The sequence below is a fragment of the Phyllostomus discolor genome, chromosome X, assembly GCF_004126475.2.
Source record: "Phyllostomus discolor isolate MPI-MPIP mPhyDis1 chromosome X, mPhyDis1.pri.v3, whole genome shotgun sequence".
Classification (NCBI taxonomy): Eukaryota; Metazoa; Chordata; class Mammalia; order Chiroptera; family Phyllostomidae; genus Phyllostomus; species Phyllostomus discolor.
The window spans coordinates 43,042,201-43,067,726 of record NC_050198.1 but is presented as its reverse complement, the minus strand read 5'-3'; the positions used below and the strand labels follow the sequence as shown (position 1 = coordinate 43,067,726).

Genomic DNA, 25,526 nt, shown 5'->3' with positions numbered 1-25,526 from the left:
TCAACCCTAAACTGGGATCCTCAGCCTAGAACATCAGAGCCCAAAAAGTACACAGATAGAAAACAGCAGCGAAAATTGGCAGGGTTGCTGTCTGCCAGAGATGGATGCCTGGAGACACAAACAGCCGTTTGAAGGGCCAACACACAAACTTTCATTTGCAGCCACTTATCCTGGGCTCTGGCAGAGTGGGATGGCAACACCTGAAGAAAGACTGGGGACAAAGTCTTTGAGTATAGAACTGAGAGAGTAGCCACTGGGAGCCTGGTGCTTAATCATCTCCCATAAAGAAGTAGCCACCATGCTCAGGCAGACCACTCCCCTGGGAACAGCAGCAGCCTGAGAGGAAGCAATAGCCCAACCCCAGGAGGGATTCTTCCCCACCCTGTGGTACTTAAACCTGACTACTGAGTACAGAGTGACTAGATTAAAAACTGAAGGAAACAGCTGCAGACAGTAGATCTCTGGCAGTCTCAAACTGGGTGCCTAAGGTCAGACAGAGTCAACATCTGACATCACCAGAGGTGCATCCAGAAAGAAAAAGAAAAAAACAGTGATAAATACTAGAGGCTGCCAAGATGAAATCTACTGTGATCTTCTCCATGATTTGCAATATTTTCATTCCCGCATTGGTTTTTACCATTAATTTCTTGTCCAGCAAGTTTGTGCATATTAACTTACTAGATTTTATACTATTGTTTATTTTCACACATTTTGCCCCTCCCTTCTCTTACCCCAGTTTACCTTCTTCTTTCCTCTCATTATTTTCATTTAATTTTTTTTCTCTTGCTACAACTTGCTTTCATTCTGCAGTCTTACTATGTCTCCTCCATTCACACACACAAAACTAATATTCTAGTCAATGGTCATCTCACATACTTTTTCCACATGCTTTAAATATCCATGTTCTCTCTCCACCATTAGCAGTCTTTCCTAGTGGTGTGGGTAGAGTAGTTGTTGTTGCATTTTTTCAGTTTTATTTCTAGAGTGCACTAATTTTGTATTTCAAATATGAAATTTTACTGGTCTCTTCTCCTTCTCTTTTTTTTTGTCATAGATTTTTAATTCTTCCATGTCTTAGCCTGCTTTTTCCTTTTTTCTTTCTTCTGCTTCTCTTTCATCATGACCTTTTATTTTTCTTTATTCTCCTTTTCCCCCATTTTCTTCAATCTCAAATTGTAATTTTCCCTGTCTTAGCCTGGTATTAGTTTCTCACTGTTAGTATTCCTTCTCCCTTCATCATTTCAAAAGCAATTCCCATTCCTCTAGACATCTCCTAAGCTTTACTTTGTTTTTTTTTTGTTCTCTTATTCCCATACCACGCATATTAAAGGTTTTATGTAGTTATTTATAGAGAAAAGGGAAAGGGAGGAGAGAGGGAAATAAAATGTGCGGTTGCCTCTCATGTGTCTCCTACAGGGGGCCTAGCCTACAACACAGGAATGTGCTCTGACTGGAAATGGAACCAGTGACCTTCGGATCACAGGCCAGCACTCAATCCACTGAGCCACACCAGCCAGGACTCCATAACACCTCTATTAATTTTTGCTCATTTGTTGCTGATAGTGCTGTGGTTGGTCTTTCTCTGTAGTTTGGTTCCTATTTTTTTTTATTAATTAATTTATTTCCTTCACTTTTCTTTCTTTCACTTTACTGTATGTCTTTTTTATTTTAATTTCTGCTTAAACCTAATACTATATGATTTCCTTCTATATTACATTCCACATTCTTCATTCTCTTTTTACTCATGATGTAAATTTTACTTTCTCCCTTCACATTGCTCCAACATCCAACTCTTATTAGTGCTCTGTCCTCTAACTTCTCAAAGTTATTTGCTTTTTATTAAGTCATCTCATATTCACTATCTTGTCTTACAATGGTCTTAATCTATTTATACCCTTATTAATACTTCTCTATTTGCTGTTGATAGTGGGATTCTGAGGGGGGTTATTTTTGTGGGTTTGGATTTGATTCCTGGGCTTAGTGGTTTTGTTCTGGCAGCACCTGCACAACAGCACACAAGACATAGTAGGCAGAGTGACCCTCAGTCAACCAGCTGGGGGAAGGACCCACCAAAAATAGACCCAACAATAATCAAAACCTAGTTATATCCAGAAAGCCAACATAAACAACAGAAAGGACATCCCAACAGCATCAAGTTGAGAAAATTAAAGAGACTGCACTACTGAATCTCACAGGCCTCTTACCATAGAAGTTCACACCACAAAGTCAGAAAGTTAAAACAGACCAATTTAAGAAACAAAGGCAATCAAGAAGAGCCTCACAAATAATGGGAAGACAAAGAAACAACCCCCAATTGAAAGAAAAAGAGAAATCTTCAGAAAGAGTGCTATATGAAATAGAGGCAACTCAACTATCAGGTACTGAGTTCAAAACAATGGTTATAAGGAAGCTCAATTAGCTCAGTACAAATTACCAAAAGTAAAGGGAAATTATTACTGAAAACTATACTTACTGAACTTACTGAAAACTATACTTACTGAAAACTTACTGAACAACTTACTGAAAACTATATCAACATGAAAAAGGAAATAGAAACAATCAACAAAGGTCAAGAAGAAATGAAGCATATACTGTCTGAATTGAAAAACACAGTAGAAGGAATCAAAAGCAGGCTAAATGAAGCAGAGAATCAGATCAGCGAGCTGGAGGACAAGGTAGGAAAAAACACAGAAAAAGAGCAAGAATAGAAAAAAAGACTGAAAATGAATGAAGATAGGTTAAGGGAACTGTAAGATAACATGAAATGTAATAATATCAGTGTAACAGGGATAGCAGAAGGAGAAAAAGAGCAAGGAACAGAAAACCTGTTTGAAAAAAGTAATGATGGGAAATTTACCTAATTTGATGAGAGAAGAAGTCACACAAGTCCAGGAGGCACAGAGGGTCCCAATGAACAGAAACCCAAATTAGCCCACTCCAAGATACATCATAGTTAAAATGGCAAAAATCAAAGACAAAGAGAGAATCTCAAAGGCAACAAGGAAGAAACAAGAAGTAACAAATAAGGGAGCCCTGATAAGTCTAGTAGCTGACTTCTAAATAGATACACTGTAAGCCAGAAGGGAATGGAAATAAATATTCCAAGTAATTAAGAACAAAGGCCTTAAAGTAAGACTACTATATTCAGCAAGGCTCTCAAATAAAATGGAATGTGAAATAAGGACCTTCCCAGACAAAAGAAGGTTAAAACAATACTCCTCCACCAAGCCAGCACTGCAAGAGATGCTAAAGGGACTGCTTTAAGAAGAGGAAGAAAAAGAGTGAGAGAGAGAGAGAGTAACAAAGGTACAAAGAGAGTAGAATGACAATCAATAAGTACCTATCAATAATAACCTTAAATGTTAATGGATTAAATGCCTCAATCAAAAGACATAGAATAGCTGAATGCATAAGAAAACATGACCCGCACATATGCTACCTTTAAGAGATCCACCTCAGAACAAAGACCTACACAGACTGAAAGATAAGGGTTGGAAAAAAGTATTCCAAGAAAATGGACAGGAAACAAAAGCTAAGGTAGCAATACTTATAACAGACAAAAAAGATTTCAAAACAATGACCATAAAAAGAAACCCAGAAGGACACTTCATAATACTCAAGAGAAGAATCCATGAAGAAGACATAAATATCATAAACATATATACACCCAACATATGAGCACTCAAATACATAATGAACACCCTGGAGGACTTCAAGAAAGATATACACAGACACACACTTATACTAGGGAATTTCCAGCACTCCACTGTCAACAGCAGGTAGATCTTCCAAACAAAATATCAATAAGGATCCTTATGGTGCATTCCAAACAGTGGTATTTTGGGGTCTGAAGACAACTCCATTTTTAGTTTTCTGAGGTTATTCCATACTGTTTACCACAGAGGCTGCACCCCAATGTTCATAGCAGCACAATTTACAATAGTGAAGTGCTAGAAGCACCCTATGTACCCATCACTAAATGAGTGGATGAAAAAACTATGGTACATTTACACAATGGAATAATGAACATCTGAAGGAAAGAAGGAGCTCATACCCTTCACCACAGCATGGATAGAACTGGAAAGAAATATGTTAAGTGAAATAAGGCAGACAGTGAAAGAGAAATACCATATGATCTCACCTATAAGTGGAACCTAAACAACAAACAAGCAAGCCAAGTACAACCAGAGGCACTGAAATAAAGAACAAACTCACAGTAAACAGAGAAGGGGGGGAGAAGGATAATAGGGGAAAGAAAGGGAAGGGTCATCAAGGAACATGCATAAAGGACACATGGACTAAGCCAAAGGGGGTAGGTTCGAGGGTGGGAGGTGGGGATGGGTGGCACATGGTGGAGTGAAAATGGAGAAAACTGCACTTGGAAAACAATAAATAAATAAATAAATATATATACACATATGTGTGTGTGTGTGTGTGTGTGTGTGTGTGTGTGTGTATCAACAAGGATTATATGGAATTGAATAACACATTAGATCAAATGGACTTAACTGATATACATATATATAGAACCTTTCATCCCAAAGAAGTAAAATCCATATTTTTAAAATGCACATGTAGTATTTCCAAATTAAACACTTTATAGGACACAAAACAAACCTCAGCAAATTCAAGAAAATTGAAATTATATCAAGCATTTTCTAAGAAAACACAAGGAATTGAAACTGCAAACCAACCCCAAGGAAAAATTTCAAAATCATTCAAACACATGGAAACTGAGTAGTGTGTTATTAAAGAATGAATGGGTTAACAATGAGATCAAGGAAGAGAACAAAAAGTTTCTGGAAACAAGTGAAAATGAACACACAATAATCCAAAACCTATCAGACACAGAGAAAGCAGTCTTGAGAGGGAAGTTCATAGCAATACATGCCTACCTAAAAAAGATAGAAACATTTAAAATAAACAACCTGACCCAACATCTACAAGAACTGGAGGAAAAACCAAAAAGAAAGCACAGAGTGAGCAAAAGGAAGGAAATAATCAAGATCAGGGTAAAATTAAATGACATAGAGATTAAGAGAACAATTTCAAGGATCGATAATTTCAGGAGATGGTTCTTTGAACAGATAAAGTTGACAAGCCATTAAGCAGACTCATCAAGAAAAAAAGAGAGAAGACCCAAATAAATAAAATCGAAAATGAAAGGGGAGAAATTACAACTGATACCAGAGAAATACAAAGGATTTCAAGAAATTACTGCAAACAACTGTATGCCAAGAAATTTGAAAACCTGGATAAAATGGAAAAATTTCAAGAAAAATATAATCTTCCAAAACTGAATCAAGAGGAAACCGAAAGCTTGTACAGACGGATAGCCTAAAGAACTGGTGAAATTGAAACATGGGACAAAAAATTCCCAGACAAAAGCTATGGACTGGATGGTTTCACAAGAAAATTTACAAAAATTTAAGGAAGAGAAAACCCCTATACTTCTGAGACTATTCAAAATATTCCAAGAAGTGGGAACACAACCAAACTTTTATTTGTTTGTTTGGTTGGTTGGTTGTTTCACTTTTTATTTTTATTTTTCCATATTTTTATTGTTTATCAAGTACAGTTATCTCCATTTCCCCCTACCACTCCCCCCGAGCACAGCCAAACCACTTCCCACCCTTCATCCTATCCCCTTTGGTTTTGTCCATATGTAGTTTATGCACGTTCCTCAAAACCTTCCCCCTTTCCCCCTCCATTAACCCTTACAAACTCCCCTCTGGTTATTGTCAATTTGTTCTTTATTTCAATATCTCTGATTATATATTGCTTGCTTGTTTTTTATTAGGTTCCACTTACAGGTGATATTATATGCTATTTGTTTTTCACCACCAGGCATATTTCACTTAGCATGATGCTCTCCAGATCCATTGATACTGTCACAAAGGGTAGGAGCCCTTTCTTTCTATCTGCTGTGGGGTATTCCATTATGTAAATAAACCATAGTTTTTTTTTTATCCATTCCTTTAGTGATGGGCAATTAAAAATAAGCCAAGAACTTGAAAAGATACTTCTCTATGGAGGATATACAAAGGGCTGAGAGACATATGAAAAGATGCTCAGCATCACTAGGTATCAGAGACATGCAAATTAAAACCACAATGAGATAATACTTCATACCAGTCAAAATGGCAATCATAAACAAATCAACATACAACAAATGTTGGGGAGGATGTGGAGAAAAGGGAACCCTAGTGCACTGTTGGTGGGAATGCAGACTGGTGCAGCCACTGTGGAAAACAGTATGGAATTTCCTCAGAAAACTAAAAATAGAACTGCCTTTTTATTCAGCAATTCCACTGTTGGGATTACACACTGAAAACCCTGAAACATCAATTCAAAAATACATATGTGCCCCAATGTTCATAGCAGCACAATTAACAATAGCCAAGTGCTGGAAAGAACCTAAGTTCCAAACTCTTTTTATGAGGACAACATCATCCTAAACCCAAAACCACAAAACAACACCAGAAAAAAAAAAGTTAACCAATATGACTGATGAACATAGGTGCTAAAATCCTCAACAAATATTGGCAAACTACATCCAGCAATACATTAAAAAGATCATACACCATGATCAACTGCTATTCATTCCAGGGATGCAAGGATGGTAATATATTCAGAAATCAATAAATGTAATGCACCGCATAAACAAAAACAAGACAAAAATTACATGATCATATCAGAAGCTGGAAAAGCATTTGATAAGATATAGCACTCAGTTACCATAAAAACACTCAGCAAAGTGAGAATAGAGGAAACATACTTCTATATAGCAAAGGCCATATATGAAAAACCAGCAGCCAACATCACACTCAACAGGCAAAAACTAAAAGCCTTCCCAGTATGATCAGGAACAAGACAAAGATGTCCAGTTTCACCGCTTCTATTCAACATGGTATTTTAAGTTCTGGCAAGGGTGATCCAATAAGAAAAAGTAATAAAAGGCATCCAAATTGGAAAGCAGGAATAGAACTGTCACTGTTTGCAGATGACATGATAGTGTTCATAGAAAATTCTATAGATTCCTACAAAGAAGTACTCAACCTAATAAGTGAATTTGGCAAAGCAGCAGGATACGAAGTCAATATTCAGAAATTGAGGGCATTTTTGTATACCTACAATGAAATACCAGAAACATAAATCAGGAAAAATATCCCATTTGATATAGCAACAAACCAAGTACAGTACATTGGAATAAACCTGATGAAGGTGGTAAAAGACCTGTACTCAAAAAACTACACAGCTCTGAAGGAGGATGTTAAGGAATACAGAAACAAATGAAAGCATGTACCATGTTCATTGATTGAAAGAATGGACATCATCAAAATGTCCATACTACCCAAAGCAATTTATAGATTCAATGCAATACCTATCAAAGTACCAATGACATATTTCACAGATATAAAACAAACATTTCAAAAATTTATACAGAATCATAAATGACTCTGAATAGCCACAGCAATTTTGAGAAAAAATAACAAAGTAGGAGGTATCATCATACCTGACATCAAACTATATTAAAATGCACAGTAATCAAAAGTCTTGTACTGGCATAAAAACAGACACATAGATCAATGGAAAAGAATAGAGAACCCAGAAATAAACCCATGTCCCTATGGTCAATTAATATTTGACAAAGGAGGAAGAAGCATAAAATGGAGTAAATATAGCCTCTTCTACAAATGGCATTGGTAGTTCTGGGCAGCTACATGCAAAAAAAACAAGGAAACTCAACCAACACTTACATCACACACACACACACACACACACACACACACACTCAAGATGCATAAAAGACTTAAGTATAAGTTGTGACGCCTTAAAAGTCCTAGTGGAAAATATAGGTGGAGAAATCTCAGATATTCCACTCAACAATATTTTCACCAGTCTGTCCACTAGAGCAAGGGATATAAAGGAAAAAATAAACAAATGTGACATCATCAAAATAAAAAGCTTCTGTATGCCTCTATAAACATTAGCAAAATGAAAAGGGAACCAACCATATGGGAAAATATATTTGCAAATGATATCTCAAACAAGTGTTTGATCTCCAAAATATATAAAGAACTCACACGACTCCACCCAGGGAGACAAACAACCCAATTAAAAAATGGGCAAAGGACCTGAACAGACACTTTCCAAGGAGGACATACAGAGGGTCCAGAGACATATGAAAGGATTCTCAGCATCAATAACCATGAGAGAATTGCAAAGAGATACCACTTCACACTGGTCAGAATGGCCATCATAAACAAATCAACAAACAGTAAGTGCTAGCAAGGTTATGGAGAAAGGGGAACCCTAGTAAGTTGTTCTTGGGAATGCAGACTTGTGCAGCACTGTGGAAAACAGTATGGAATTTCCTCAGAAAATTGAAAATGGAACTGCCTTTTGACTCGGCAATTCACTGTTGGGATTATACCCTAAGAACCTTGAAACACCAATTCAAAAGAACCTATGCACCCCAATATTCATAGCAGCACAATGTACAATATATGAGTGCTGGACACAAACTAAGTGGCAATCTGTAAATGAGGGGATCTAAATGTGTGGTTAATTTACACAATGTACTACTACCCAGGCAAAAGAAAGAAGGAGCTCCCACCCTTTAGGTTAGTATGGATGGAACTGTGGAGCATTATGTTAAGAAGTAAGCCAGATGGTGAAAGACAAATACCATATAATCTCATCTATAAGTAGAACGTAATCAGCAAAACAAACCAGCAAAATATAGCTAGAAACATTGAAATTAAGAAACAACTGACAGTAACCAGAGGGAAGGGAGAGTGAGTTATTGGGAAAATGAAGGGAAGGGGTCATCAAGGAACATGTATAAAGGACCCATGGACAAAGCCAAAGGGGGGAAGGATTGAGAATGGATGGTTCAGGTGAGTTGGGGGGAAGTGGTTGTTGGAAAATGGAGATAATTGTACATGAACAACAACAAAAAAAAGTTTTTAAAATAATAAATAAAAAAAACAAACTTAGTTCAACAATAGAATGTTAATTTATGTAAGCCATTATTAATTTAGAGAAAATTAATATCAAATTATATATTCATTACAATTAATATAGAGAACAGTCATGATTTTACAATGATGAGGAAAACATGTTTGCTGAGATTCAATACACATTCATGATGAAACAAAAAATCTTTTAAGTGGAAGAAAACTTTCTAAATCTGATAGTGTGTTTCAATAAACCTGCCAGAAACAAATGGTTAAATACTCAAATATTTCACTCTGTGACAAAGAATAGGACAAGGCTGCACATCATTACTGCTTCTGCACAATAATGTTTGATGTTCATAGTCAGCACAGTAAAGCAAGAGAAATGAGAAGTATAAGGATTTTAAATAAAGAAAAAATATAAGGCCTGGCTGGTGTGGCTCTGTGGATTGAATACTGACCTGGGAACAAAAGGGTAGCTGGTTCAATTACCAGTAAGGGCACATGCCTGGGTTGTGGAGCCAGGTCCCCAGTAGGGTGTTCACAAGAGGCAACCACGCACTGATGTTTCTCTCCCTCTCTTTCTCCCTCTTTTCCTCTCTGTCTAAAAATATATAAATAAAATCTTAAAAAATAAACATATAGTGCACAAATTCAAAATTATTTACAGATAAATTACTTGAATTAACAATAGTTATCAGGTTTGCTAGGGTCAAAAGCAATGTTTACAAATCAATTCCATTTTACATATAAATACAACTTCTAAATAGATATTTTTTATCTTTTATCTTTTACCCGTTATATTATCTTTATGTACAAAGACTTTTCAAGTCACTTTTAGCATTCCTTTTATCCACTGCTTTGTTTGGCCTCCAGTCTTGTCTCTCTCTTTAGCAATGGTGAGGCAGATACCCCTTCCACTGGGAAGGGAAATCCATGTTTTGTTTTGGTTTTTTTTGCCTTTGCCAATAACAAAAAAATGTCAGTGAGCCAGGTGACAAAGCTGTTGCCTTTGGCATCTCTCATGGGAACTATATCAAAGAACCAAGATATATCTCTCTGCTGTTTATCACATCAATCTTTCCAGATTAGCACCTCCAGTCACCGTACACATGTTATCAGTGTCAAACTTGATGAAATCAGTGAATTTGCTGGTCTCCAATATGAATGGTATCATTGACATTGATGAGGGGATCAAGGGTCACCAAGTGAGGGATTCCTTTTGTTTCCACAAAGATCCTCACTTTATACAACTTGTACTTGGCCTCCTCAGGTGCAATACGACCTTTAGTATCATAGATGAGATAGAAATTCTCTCCAGTCTTGTCAACACTGATCACATCCATAAAACAAGCAGGGTAGGTTATATTGGCTCAGGCCTTGCCATCAATTTTAATGAACTACAGCCTGTATTTCTTCTTTACTTTATCTACTGTTAGGGCATACTTAAGTCTGTTCCTTAAGAAAATGATGAGGGGGAGATATTCTCTCAGCTGGTGAGGACTGGTAGATGCCTGAGAAGCGAACCCAGCAGTAAATTTATCCAGCATCCAATGCTTTGGAGCTGCTACATGCTTCAGATGCTTCTTGGGACCATAATCTATGGCTGTACTAGGCACAGAAAGAGTTAACTAGATATTTTTTAAGCAGCATTAAAATTATTTTTTAAAAAAACTAGAAAGAAGTCTAACAAAAATGTGCAAGTCATTTTTTCAGATAACTGTAAAATACTATTGAAAAAGATTCAAGAACATGGAAATAAATAGGGTGATAGTTCATGTGCATGGAATGGAAGATTATATATTGCAAATGTATTGATTCCCTCAGAGCAGTCTCTAGATTCAATGCCAATTCTATTCAATGGGTGTTTGTGTATTTGTATGTTGTGTGTATGTAGAACCTGACAGGCTGATTTTAAAATTTAAGTGAAAATTCATAGAGCCAAGGATATACATTGAAAATAGCAATATGGGAAGACTTGGTATGTTGGATAATAATACTTGTTATGCAACTACAGTAATTAAGACAGTGTGGTGTGAACACATATATACATAAACAACGTGGTCAAAATACAAAGCCCATAAATGGACATATGTATATATGCACTCTTGTTTTATGTAAAAGGTGTCACAATAGAGCACTAGAGAAAGTGTAGCCTTTCTAATAAATGGTGTTGATTCACAGGATAGATATTGGAGAAAAGCAAAGTTGGGACTTTCCTAATTTATACACATAAATGAATTGTTCGTGTCTTATAGAGATAAATGTGAATGGTGAAATAATAAACCTTTTAGAAAGTAATATAGGAAGATGTCTCTATAACCTGAGGATTAAAAATAATTTTAAATGGGACATAAAAGCTCTAAACAATAAAATAATATATTAATCAGTTGGAGTACAGGAAATAACTTATTTTTTTTTGTTAAGGGACCTCATTAGAAGAGTAAAAATGCAAGCAATCCTTTCACCCTTACCCCTTATACTCACTCCATTATGCATATAAGAGTGTTCATTTATTTATTTTTTATTTTTTAACATTTTATTGATGATTGATTGATTGATTGAAGGGAAACTTTAGTCTTTCTAAAGCAATCTAGTTTAAAAGAGAGCTGTGGTGAGGAGAGAAGGAAGAACACGAAAATGTCTGACAGACAGACAGATGGATAGACAGGCAGCTAGGGGCATTGAGCAGGAACCCCATCATCAGATCTTCTCCATTTTGGAAATGAGGTCGTCACAGATCCAGATCAGCTCTTTGTTCTCTGTAGTCTTCTGCTCCACAGTCTTCTCCAGCGAGTGCACGTGCATCTGCTCCTTCCTTGGGCTCTCCTGGAAAGCCAGTGCCTCGGCTGAGTCCTTTCTCCAGACCTGGGCAATCTCTTTGCTGGCTAGCCACAGTTTTTCCTCCACGTGGGCCTTCAGCGCTTGGTACCTCTGGCCTTCCTTTTAGATTCTGACAATGTAGTCCTCAACACACTTCTTCAGGGACTCTTCATTCATCCAGTAGCCTTCGATCACCTCCTTTTGCTTCTCAAACCACTTGAAAAGGTCTGAGAATGACATTTCCATGGAGCTCAGGTCCATGGCAAGCTGGTCTTTTTCTTTCAGAACATTTTCAATCTCAGCTTTGGCTTTTTCCTTCTGTTTCTGAGCCTCCTCCATTGCCTGGTACATGATGCTCTCGACCCCGTCCATGACCTTCCCTATCTTCAGGTTCTTCTCCTGCAGCTCCTTATACTGGCTCCTAAGATGCACATTCTCCTCCTGTGCCACCTCCACCACCGCACCCAGATACCTCTGGCTATACTGCATTATTCCACATTGGGCACCCCAGGCCCGAGGGCACATGGAGGTGAACCTAGCACAGGCAGGCCCGGCACTCCCAGGAAGTCAAGGTGGCCCAGCAAGTTGGCCTCAGGCGGACTCCGAGAAGACGGCGCGTCAGTGCCCTGCATGCTGGAACTGCCCATCTTGGGAGCCACAGGGGGTATGGGGCCAGATCTCCTAGGACTGTCCCACAGTAGATGGTCAAATTTGAGGTACATGGAGTGCTTTCTCAGGGCTGACTTCTTAAACAGGGATGTCCCAAACTGCTCCAGGTAGTCCATATCGGGTCCCCATGCCTAGAACTTCAGCCAGGTCTTCAAAGTGCTCCTCATTCAGGTCTGAGGCAGGCTCTGGGCCTTGCAGAACCAGGGGCATTGTGCCCACAGATGAGGCTGGGGGATTGCAACCTGGACTGCTGGGGATGGCTGGTTCCCCTGGAGAAGTCACAGTGCCCTCCTTGCCTGCCACTCCTGAGGACCCCACTGTAGTCTGCATCACAGGTGCGCCCTCTGTGGAGGCTGGAGGAACCTGCTGGCTTGGTGGTGAGTCTCCTGTGACTGTGGGCCCTACCAGCCTGCTCTTGGGGGCATTCTGGAGATCACACCTCCCCACCGCTTGTCCCAGTCCAGATTGTATGACCCCTGAGGAGGAGGAACAAGACCCTGGTCCACCTCATTGGGAACCTTTTCCTGCATATCCACCGGTCTCTTCCCCAGTTTCCTTGGTGGAGGTGGTCTTTTGCTGGGGACATCATCAGATAATTCAAATTGTAGTTTTATGGGCCCATTCCTTGATGAACTGGTTGTTTGACCACTGGCCACTTCCTTCTGAGGACCTGGGGCCATGGACCTTCCAGTCTGCAGAGGGCCCACCAGGCCAGTGTCCTCAGGGTCAGAGGTGTCCTCAGGGCTGGCTGGGGCCCCAGGAAGGTCTGCAAGGGGGTCTTCTCCAAGGGCCACTTTGGGGCAAGTACCAAGGAGCAAAGTGGCCCCAGCCAAGGAAGCTGGGGGTCTGTTTGAGGGTTCTCCTGTGGTTCTGTGAGCATCCTGTGTTCTGTCCGGGGATATGACCTTGGCAGGATCTTCTAGAACTTCACAGGTGGACATAATGGTTTTCTCTAAGGAATAAGAACTGATGTTTTCCTCCAAGTCTTTCCCAGAGCTGTCAGACATTCCTTGTAGAAATACCATCTGGTTTCCAAGGCTCACGGGAGCCTGGGGACAGCCTGAGTGGCAGAGGTGGGTCTGGGGCATGGCAGTGGGCCCACTGGAGATCCTGTCCTCAGAGGCTGGTCTCACATCCTCTGGAGGTGGGTAGGCACCCACCACTGCTGGGCTCTGCAGAATTCCATCTGTCCTTGTGAGTTCCACTTCCTTGGTGAACTGTTGGTTCTCTTTTTGGGTCCAGACTTGATGAGAGTTTTCTAATCCAATAGTGTCACCCAGAGAAAAACAAGTGTCAAGTCTGCTGCTCATGCTAGGACTTAAAATCCTGTGTGTCTGTGATCCCAAAGAGGCATCTGGAAGGTCACCTTCATGGCTTTGGCTGTGTCCTTGGGCTGCACATTTTCTTTCTGTGACAGATGGAGATCAGGTGATCTTCCATTAAGTTCTAGTGGTGAAAACAAGAAGTCTGAGTTTACTGTACTTTTGCCAGCAGTGACATTTTCATCAATGAAGATCAGCAGAAGCATTCTGCTGGCTGCCATGTATAGTCAAGGATGGAGTGCAAAGAGTCCCATATTTATAATTTTTTATTGCTGTTCAAGTACAGTTGTCTGCCTTTCCCCTCCACCTCTCCCACCTGCCCTAACCATCCCCACCTCTAACCTCTGATTCCACCCCTCTTTGGTTTCATCTATGTGTCCTGTTCCTGCAAACCCTTAACACTCCTCCCTTTTCTCCCCTGCCCTATCCCCTCTGGTTACTGTCTGTTTCTTCTTAATGTCAATGTCTCTAGTTATATTTTGCTTGCTTGTTTGTTTTGTTGATTAGGTTCCACTTAAAGGTGAGATCATATGGTATTTGTCTTTTACTGCCTGGCTTATTTCACTTAGCATAATGCTCTCCAGTTCCATCCATGCTGTCATAAAGGGTAGCTCCTTCTATCTTTCTGCTGCATAGAGTTCCATTGTGCAAACGTACCATAGTTCTTTGATCCACTCACTTACTGATGGGCACCTAGGTTGCTTACAGCACTTGCCTATTATAACTTGGGCTGCTGTGAACATTGGGGTGCATAGGTTCTTTTGGATTGGTGTTTCAGGGTTCTTAGGGTATAATCCTAGCAGTGGAATTGCTGGGTCAAAAGGCAGTTCCATTTTCAGTTTTCTAAAGAAATTCCATGATGTTTTTCCACAGTGGCTGCACCAGTTGGCAATCCCATCAACAGTGCACTAGAGTTCCCTTTTCTCAACAATGCCTCCAACATTTGTTGTTTGTTGCTTTCTTTATGATGGCCATTCTCACCAGTGTGAAGTGGTATCTCCTTGTGGTTTTAATTTGCATCTCACTGATGGCTAACAATATTGAGCATCTTTTCACGTGTCTCTGGGCCCTCTGTATATCCTCCTTGGAGAAGTGTCTGTTCAAGTCCTTTGCCCATTTTTAATTGGTTTTCCTATCTTCCTAGAGTGAAGTCCAGTGAGCTTTTTATATATTATGGAGATCAAATCCCTGTCCGAGGTATCATTGGCAAATATGTTTTACCATACAGTTGGTTCTCTTTTCATTTTAATGTTGTTTTATTTAGCCATGCAAATATTTTTATTTTGATGAGATCCCATTTGCTTATTCTGTCCTTTATATCTCTTGCTCTGGGGGACATTTCAATAAATATGTTGCTGCCTGGAATATCTGAGATTTTCCTGCCTCTGTGCCCCTCTAGGACTTTAATGGTGTCATGACTTATATTTAAGTTTTTTGTCCACTTTGAATTTCTTTTTGTGTATAGTGTAAATTCTTGGTCAAGTTTCCTTTTTTTTTTTTTTTTTTTTTTTTTTTTTTTGCATGTAGCCATCCAATTCCCTCAACACCATTTATTTAAGAGGCTATTTTCACTCCATTTTATGCTTCTGCCCCCTTTGTCAAATATTAATTGACCATACAGACTTGCATTCATTTTGGGGCTCTCTGTTCTGTTCCATTGGTCCATATGTCTGTGTGTATGCCAGTAACAGGCTGTTTTGATTACAGTGGCCTTTTAATACAGTTTGATATCAGGTATTGTGATCTCTCCTACTTTACTCTTCTTTCTCAAAATTGCTGCAGCTATTTGGGGTCATTTACGGTTCCATATAAATTTCTGAAATGTTTGTTCTATATCTGTTAAATATGCCATTGGTACTTTAATAGCTATTGCATTGAATCTATAACTTGCTTTGGGTAGTATGGACATTTTGATTATGTTAATTCTTCCAATACATGAACATGGTACATGCTTCCATTTGTTTGTTTATTCCTTCATTTCTTTCTTCAGTGTTGTGTAGTTTCCTAAGTACAGGTCTTTCACATCCTTGGTTAGGTTTATTCCTAGGTGTTCTATTTTTTTTGTTGTTGCTATATCAAATGGGATTTTGTCCTGGTTTCTATTTCTGGTATTTCATTGTTTGTGTACAAAGATGCCTTTGATTTCTGAATATTGACTTTGTATCCTGCTGTTTTGCCAAATTTATTTATTAGATTGAGCAGTTTTTTGGTGGAGTCTATAGGATTATTTATGTATACTATCATGTCATCTGCAAACAATGACAGTTTTCTTTCCTCTTTTCCAATTTGGATTCTTTTTGTTTCTTTTTCTTGTCTGACTGCTGTGGCAAGGGCTCCCAATACTATGTTGAGTAGAAATTGTGAATGTGGACTACCATATCTTGTTCCTGACCTTGGTGGGAAAGTTTTCAGGTTTTTTTCCCAGTAAGTATGAGGTTGGCTGTAAGTCTCCTGTATATGGCCTTTATAAAGTTGAGAAATTCTGCACTATTCCCACTTCGCTGAGTGTTTTAATAAAAAATGGGTGTTATACCTTAGGAAGTGCCTTTTCTGCATCTATTGATATGATCATGTGATTTTTGTCTTCCCTTTTCTTTGTGTGATGTATTACACTTATTGAATTGTGAATATTGTACCAGCCTTATTTGCATCCCTGGGATAAATCCCACTTGATCACGGCGTATGATCTTCTTAATGTATTGCTGGATGTGGTTTGGAAATATTTTGTTGAGGGTTTTAGTGTCTATGTTCATCAGCAACATTGGCCTGGAGTTCTCTCTTTTTTTTTGTTGTATCTTTATCTGGTTTTGGAATTAGGATGATTCTGGCTTCATAAAAAAAAAAGTTTGGGAGTCTTCCATCTTCTTGGATTTTTTGGAATTGTCTAAAAGGATAGGGGTTAGCTCTTCCTTAAATGCTTTGTACAATTGTCCTGTGAAACTGTCTCTGGTCCAGGGCTTAGGTATGTTTGGAGTTTTTGGTTACTGCTTTGATTTCATCAGTAGTTATCAATGTGTTCAGGCTTTCTGCTTCTTCTTCATTTAGTTTTTTTTAAATTACTTCATTCAGTATTCATAAATTATATTTTTTTTCTAGAAATCTGTTCACTTCACCTAGGTTTTCACATTTCTTGGCATTCAGCTTTTTGGAGTAATTCCTTACAATCCTCTGTATTTCTGTGGTATCAGTTGTAATGTCTGCTCTTTCATTTCTGATTGTGTTTATTTGGGTATTCTCTCTCTTTTTTTAGGATTTTATTTATTTATTTTTAGAGTGGGAAAGGAGGGAGAAAGAGACAGAGAGAGAGACATCAATCTGTGGTTGCTGGGGGTCATGGTCTGCAACCCATGCATGTACCCTGACTGGGAATTGAACCTGCAACACTTTGGTTCGCAGCCCACACTCAATCCACTGAGCTTTGCCAACCAGGGCTTTCTCTTTTTTCTTGATGAGTCTGTTTAAAGGCTTGCCAATTATGTTTATCTTCAAATAACCACCTTCTGGATTTATTGATCCTAAGAATTGTGTTTTTAGTCTCTATGTCATTTAATTCTGTTCTAATATTCATTATTTCCTTTCTTATACTTGCTCTGGGCTGTCTTTCTTGTAGTTTCTTCAGTTTTGTAGGCATAGGTTTAGGTTGTTTATTTGAAATGTTTCTATCCTTTTTTAGGTGGGCCTGCATCACTATGAACTTCCCTCTCAGGACTACCTTGGCTGTGTCCCATAAGTTTTGGATTGTTGTGAGTTAATTTTCATTTGTTTCCAGAAACTTTTTTCATTTCTTCCTTGATCTCATTCTTTACCCATTCATTGTTTAATAGCATGTCATTCAATCTCCATGAGTTTGAGTGTTTTTAAGTTTTTTCCTTGAGGTTGGTTTCTAGCTTTAGTCCCTGTGGATGGAAAAAAATGCTTGATATGATTTGAATTTTATTGAATTTATTGAGTCTTGTTTTTGTAGGAGAAACTCCATCCAGCAGAATTCTCCTGTCTGCCTTGGATGAGGAATAAGTTATCCTGGACAAAATCTTGCTGTTCTGACAGGAAAGTGGGTGGTGATTTTCTCTAGGGGAGTACACCCCAAACCCTTCTCCCAAATGGCTTTTTATTGGGAATGGTATGTGTAGGAGTATACATGCATAATTCATCAATCACTTTCTGAAAAGGTTATATGTGAGGTGGGGGCCTCCACCCGCAGGCTCCCCCCAGCCACCACGGACAAGAATAAGTCTACCAAGACATGATCTGCTTGGGGAGAAAAGTCTCTCACAGGAGAAGGGCCAAGAGCCTTTTCCTCAACAGCTTTTATTGGGTTCGTTTACACAGGAATTCAGGTAAACCTCATTACTCATTGCTGGGAAGTAAGGATCAAATAAAAGAACTCTGAGGGCCTATTTTGAGTCAGGGTCAGATAGCTAAAAAGCTGTAAAAAACTTTAAGGAACAAACTTACTTCTTCCTTTGACCCTTATCATTTAATTGAGAGCATTCTAAACAAAGCAGGTTTCACAGGATTTTGCATATTCTTTCTCAGGCCTGATCACCCGGGGAACCCGCCCTTTCCAGTACAAGGCTGCACCACCCTCTTTCATTGTTTCAGGCTTACCAAGAGCAAGGGAAGTAAGGCAGCCAAGAGATTAGGAGATTTTCCCACAGACAATGAGGACTCAGGCTATGTCAAAGCTGAGGGGTGAGGGTCGATCACCCTCTTTTGCTGTAGCCCCCAAAGTCCTCCCTTGGGGGCCTCCCATGTGATCTTGCCTGTCTTAGATCATTGACCCCTTGGGGAATCTTACCCATCGTTGGCTAACTGACCAAGCATTGGGGTCCAGGCAGGGTGAAGTAAAAGAAGCAGAAGTGGTGCTCCTGCTAGGGAGATAAGCTTTTGTCTCCTTGGTGGCTTATGGTCCAAGGTCATTCCTTCAGCCTTAGCCTTGATGGGGGTTACAGCTTCTGATACCAGGCAGGGCGGTTCCCAACAGTTATAGTCATACAAAAACAGGTATTACCTATAGATAACAATGGAAGGAACACAGAGATTTGTCATAGGTCAGTGTCCGTTAGTCATACTGATGCCAGAGGGTCTTTACGATGTCTTTCATGAGATGAGTTTACTTCTTTTTGAACTTAAACATCTGATTTATATCACTAGGGCTATACAAAACAAAGCAGAGCAAGTTTCAAAGGATACAGTGTATTTATCAGGATTTATTCCCACAGGAGCCCCTGGTGTTAGAATCAGGTCATGTCTACCATGTGTATTACCTGGTTTTCCAGGGAGAGTCACTATCCCCTTGCAGGGATTGATCTCACAGGGCTACAGTCTCTGAAACCACAGAGAGTGGTACCCAATATGTTTTGTGTCCTATCATGTGGTTTATCTTTGAATATGTTCCATGCGCATTTGAAAATAATGTGTATTTTGCTTCTTTGGGATGGAAGGGTGTGTGTGTGTGTGTGTGTGTGTGTGTGTGTGTGTGTAGTCAGTTAAGTCCATTTGATCTAGTGTATTGTTCAATGCCACAATATATTTGTTGATTTTTTTTGGAAGATCTATCCATTTTTGACAGTGGGGTCTTAAAATCCCCTATTATAATTGTGTTGTTGTCAATATCTTTCTGGGAGTCTTTCAAGATTTTCTCGATATATTTTGGTCCTCCTAAGTTGGGTGCGTATATGTTTATAATGTTTATGTCTTCTTGATGGATTCTTCTCTTGAATGTTATGAAGTGTCCTTCTGGGTTACTTTTTATGGCCCTTGTTTTAAAGTCTACTTTATCTGATGTGAGCATTACTACCCCAGTTTTTCTTTCCTGTCCATTTGCTTGGAATATTTTTTTTCAACCCTTCACTTTCAGTCTGTGTAGGTCTTTTGTTCTGAGGTGGGTCTCTTATAAGCAGAATATGTGTGGACCATTTTTTCTTATCCATTGAGCTACTCTATATCTTGTAATTAGAACATTTAATCCATTAACATTTTAGGCTATTACTGACAGGTATTTGTTCATTTTCCCCTTTTGTACCTGTGTTCCTCTCTCTTTCACTCCTTTCCTTTCTCTTCTTATAGTAGTCCCTTTAGTAAATCCTGTAGGGCTGGTTTGGTGGAGATGCATTCTTTCAGCCTTCTTTGGTCTGGGAAAATCCTTATTTTGCCTTCCATTTTAATTGAGAGCCTCGCTGGGTAGAGTAATCTTGGTTGCAGGCCTTTGTTTTTCATTACTCGCTATATCTCTTGCCATTCCCTCTGGATTGGAGTGTTTCTATTGAGAAATCAGCTGCTAGCCTTATCAGAGTCCCTTTGTATGTTACTTCTTGTTTCCCTCTTGCTGCTTTTAAGATTCTCTCTTTGTCTTTAACACTTGGCATTTTAATTAGGATATGTCTTGGAGTTGGGCTCTTTGCGTTCATCTTGATTGGGACTCCCTGAGGAGTGTTCATTTAAAACTGTAAATTGGATCATATCTTCCCTTGATTAAAACCTTCCAAACTTCTTACCTTAGCCTATGTTTCATATAGAACCACTCTCTTTTGTTCATTATAATCCAGCTATACTCTAAACTCTTTTCCTCCCTCTGGGACTTGACACATATTGGTTTATCTATGTGTGTCTCTTCCATTCTTCACTTGGCTCTTTCAATCCAATCCTTCAGATATCAGCTTAAATATCTCCTTATCTGAGAAGCCTCCTTTGACCATCTAATTTAAGTAGCTCTTCACATTACCACTTAGAAATCCTGGATTTTCCTACATAATAAGTCATATATATATTTCCACATACAAATCAGATATTTTACTTCTCCACTCACTTTCTGTCCTATTAGAATTAAGTTCCAATATATGTTAAAGATGGATAGATGGATGAACAGATGGATGAATGGATGGATGACTAAACTAATAACATAGCCATTTCCTTAATGTAGAATTTGTTCTACATGTCTGGCTAAAGTCTCCATTTCCAGACCCAAATCCAATAATTTTCTTTCACAAAATATTTTTTCAGGAATGTAAATTTTATTTATTTATTTATTTAAAAAAACTAAAGTCCTTTATTTTACATGATTCAAAATGTTGTTCAACATTCAAATTGTATTAATATTTATCTATTATAAAAATGCTGAAATTAGTATTCTTATGCATAAATCTTTGTCCTCATCTAACATTATTTTGGGGGATAAATTCCTAGGAAATTTGCTAGGTGAGAGAGTTACAGTATTTTTAAGTATTTGATTTCACCAGAATACTTGAACTTATTTTCATTCCTACCAGTATGGAACAAATGTTTCTATTTTAACATATTTTCATCAGTCTTGAGAAGTACTATTTTTCCAATCTCTGTGAAATACAATCATTAACCAAGTATTTCCTGGATGCTGGATGTTTTTAGTCACTGATTAATAAATAAATAAATAAATAAATAAATAAATATATATATATATATATGTATATATATAATTTTAATTTAATTTTGTCCAAGTACAATTTTCTGTCTTTTACTCCCATCCCAGCCCACCCACCCATCCATCCCCACCTCCCTCCCATTTCCACCCCCCCCTAGTTTTTGTCCATGTGTCCTTTATACTTGTTCCTGTAAACCCTTCCCATTTTCTTCTGAAATTCCCATGAAATTCTCTCCCCTCTACCCTCTGGACACTATCAGCCTGTTCTTTTTTTTTTTATTTTAGAGAGGGAAGGGAGGGAGGGAGAGAGAGAGAGAGAGAGAGAAACATCAATGTGCAGCTGCTGGGGGTCATGGCCTGCAACCCAGGAATGTACCTGGCTGGGAATCAAACCTGGGACACTTTGGTTCCCAGCCCGTGCTCAATCCACTGACCTACACCAGCCAGGGCCAGCCTGTTCTTTATTTCAGTATCTTTGCTTATATTTTGCTTGTTTGCTTGTTTTATTGTTTAGGTTCCTGTAAAGGTGAGATCATATGGTATTTGTCTTTCACTGCCTGGCTTATTTCACTTAGCATAGTGCTCTCCAGTTCCATGCATGCCATTGAAAAGGATAGGAGCTCCTTTTTCCTTTCTGCTGCATAGAATTCCATTGTGTAAATGTACCATTCATTTTTGATCCATTCATTTACTGATGGGCACCTATGTTGCTTCCAGCACTTGGCTATTGTAAATTGTGCTGCTATGAACATTGGGGTGCATAGGTTCTTTTGAATTGGTGTTTCAGGTTTCTTAAGATGTATTCCTAGCAGTGGAATTATCGGGTCAAAAGGCAGATCCATTTTTAGTTTTCTGAGAAAATTTCATACTGTTTTCCATAGTGGTTGTACCAGTCTGCAATCCCACAAACAGTGCAGTAGGGTTCCCTTTTTTCCTCAACCTCTCCAACATTTGTTGTTTGTAGCTTTGTTTATTATGGCCATTCTGATTGGTGTGAAGTGATATCTGTAAATATTTATTTTTATTTGCTCATTTGTTCTATTATTCATTCAACAACAAAAATTTTTGAAGAGGCTATTTGAATAAGAGGATGTTGGTCAAGCAACTGAATGAGAAGATTTATAACTGAAAAGAAAAACATGAAGGGCATAGTGAGATTGTTACATACATATAAACTTTAAGTGCCTACAGAAAAAAGACTTAGGGGAGTTTTTCTTTTTCTTTTTTTTTTTTTTTTTTAAAGATTTTATTTATTTATTTTTAGAGAGGGAAGGGAGGGAGGGGGAGAGAGAGAGAGAGAAACATCAATGTGCAGTTGCTGGGGGTTATGGCCTGCAACCCAGGAATGTACCCTGGCTGGGAATCGAACCTGGGACACTGGGAGTTTTTCTATGTTTCAGTAGTTGCTTTCCTGTCAGTTGAGATAGTGAGAGAGAGATCAACATGCTCTGTAATGTCAACAACTACTTATTCCCAAATTTGCAAGTGAGTCACCAGTTACTTCTGTCAGTTTTTCTCAAGTATCATATAACAACTGTAGTTTAGAAATTACATTTTTTACTGAGTTAACTGTTGTTTCCTGTGATGTCTGAAACTTGTCTGTGAACAATTTTGGCAGCATCTTCCAATATACTGTACTTCTTTAGCTGGTATAAAGAACAGTTATGTGGACTTAAGATGCATGGTGCTTATAAAACATGGCTGCAAATTCTTTGACATTTTCCCATTAAGATATAGGGTCCATGCCCCATCCCTTTGAAACTGCATTGGCTTGTGACTTCTTTGACAATTAGAGTATGGCAAAAATGATTCCATGTTCCAAGACTAGATCGTGAAAGGCTACACAGATTCTGACTTTCTTGAAACATTTGCTTTTTTTGAAAACTCTATCTCAGGGTGCTCCCTTTCAGGAAACAGATGGCATGTTATAAGCGGTTCAAGTCTATTGATAGGGCATATGTAGGTGCTCTGTTAAAGAATTCCAACTGAATGAAGCCTTGCAGGCATCACAGCCTACGTGTCAGATTTGTGAGTGAAGAGCCCTCCAGGTAATTGCAATCCCCAGCTATTCAAGGTACACTGGTCATATGAGTTTCCCAACTGAGGTCCCAGCAAATGTGGAACAATTCTCATGGTGCCTAGCACAAATTCTTGATCTATAGAACCTTTGTAGATAATAAATGATCAGTTTTTCTTCCATGGTACAGTTTGTTATACAGCAATAGAAACTGGGAGAGAATGATAAAATGAAGATTGTGACTGAGAGAGTAAAAGCTGGCTACATCTTAATATAGAATTATGATGGATAATAGGTAGGTAGATAGATAGATAGATAGATAGATAGATAAAATATACAGAGATTCCCAAGACAGACTGAAAAGTATGGTGTAGAGGCAATAGTCTCATTTTCAAGGTTAAATTATTATACAATGTTCTTAGGTTATAAGATTATTAATATTTGATCCATAATTTAGGAAAAATCACAATGCTCTATTATCCAAAGTTCAGTGTTCTGACATCCTCAGGTACCTGAAATATAGCCATTTATTTAGAAGTGAAATAGATATGTAGCCATAAAAAAATAAGATGGCTTGATGGAAGGATATATGGATGGATTTATGGATAAATATAGCAAGTATAGTGATAAAGCAAGTGTAATAAATGGTTAATTGTAGAGTATAGATATATGGTGATATACTATATCTATTGCAGTATAACAAGTAATTCCAAAACTTAGTGCCTTAACAGCACACATTTGTTATTTTAAAGTTTCTGTGGATTAGGAACGTGAGCAAGGCTTAGCTCAGTCTTCCAGCTCAAAATCTTGGACAAGGTTGCAATCAAGGTATTGCCAGTGCTGCAGTCATTTTAAGTCTTGGCTAAGGGGTAGACAAGTTTCCTCAAGAAGCCATTGCTTTGATTGAATTCCTCATAGACTGATGCCCAGAGGCCTCCCTTTAATTCTTGTCACATGGACCTAGCAATAGAATACCTCATCACATGCCAGCTGCCTCCCTCAGAGTGAGCCAGGGATAGTGAGAGAGTGCTAGCAAGATGGAAGTCACAGTCTTTTGGAACCTAATCTTGGGATTGAAACCCAGTACCTATGGCCATATTCTGTTCATTAGAAGCAAGTGATTAGGTCTAGCCCACCCTCAAAGGGGACAGGATTACACAAAGGCCACTGTATAAAAATGGGGGGAATCAATATTGGCAAGTAATAAAGGTGTGAACAAGTGACTATACTGCTTTGTAAATATCAGTAGTACAATGATTTCTTAATTATTATTATTATACTCCATAAGGGTTTTAACATACATGATAATATATTTCTTTTTTAAGTCTATAACTTATAGTTCCTGACATTACACTTAATTTCAAGTAATAATGAGAAATTAGGTATCTCTCTACATGATATTCCTTTTGTTTTTGAAGTAACCATCCTGCCATGTTTGCTATGCAAATGCTGCAGCACTACATGTAATTTCAACAATATGAAAGGTCACCTCCCAGAATTCCCTGAAGTACTTTTTCTAATTAACATTTAATTCTTTAAAGCAGAATTTTCCATAACCTTTCAAAGAAGCAGATTAAAGCTTCATAATTGCTCTGTTTTCATCAAGGTGAACGAACCAATGAAGCATTGAAAACATCGGACAATAGAAGAAAAAACAAGCTTTTTTTTCCTAGGGAGCACTAGTATCTATAAAAGGATACTAAATGTACAATTTACACAATGGAATACTAATAATGTAGCAGAAAGAAAGAAACTCCTACCCTTTGGGACTACATGGATAGATCTGGAAAACATTATGCTAAGTGAAGTAAACCAGTCAGTGAAAGACAAATACCATATGATCTCACCTATAAGTGGAACCTAATCAACAAAACAACCAAGCAAAATATAACCAGAGACATTGACATTAAGAACAAACTAAAGTAACCAGAGGGGAGCTGGGAGGAAAGAATGGTGGGGGAAGAGAAAGGTTGTCAGGAACATGTATAAAGGACACATAGACAAAGCCAAAGGTGGGTAGGATCTAAGGTGGGTGGTGAGGATGGTTGGGTGGGTGGAGTGAAGGGGGGAAAATGGAGACAACTGTACTTGAACAACAATAAAAACAAACAAACAAACAAAAACACACAAAAAAACCCACAAGAATGGAAGGAGAAAAAAAGAAATAAAAAAAATTTAAGGATACTAAATGTACAATTAGGTACAGAGTACCTGCCATCTCTTTAACAACCACCACTTAATGGAGTAAGTGTCCCGCCCATCCAGAAGGGATGTATTTTATTAAGGAAAATCATTCAATGTAAATGCTGGCCTATGTAGCCAATCAAAGCCAG

At 38.4% G+C, this 25,526-nt stretch overlaps 1 protein-coding gene and 1 pseudogene across 1 annotated transcript; both read right to left on the bottom strand.

Annotated features, from left to right (window-relative positions):
- Nucleotides 1-9,812: 9,812 nt before the first annotated feature.
- LOC114505099 lies at nucleotides 9,813-11,462 on the bottom strand (annotated as a pseudogene).
- Nucleotides 11,463-11,547: 85 nt separating this feature from the next.
- Nucleotides 11,548-13,983, bottom strand: LOC114505744 (transforming acidic coiled-coil-containing protein 3-like). Its single transcript, XM_036016566.1, is given in 5 exon segments — nucleotides 11,548-12,280; nucleotides 12,283-12,574; nucleotides 12,576-12,871; nucleotides 12,874-13,794; nucleotides 13,797-13,983. Coding segments are annotated over 5 exon segments (2,310 nt in total). The 3' UTR covers nucleotides 11,548-11,666.
- Nucleotides 13,984-25,526: the final 11,543 nt, after the last annotated feature.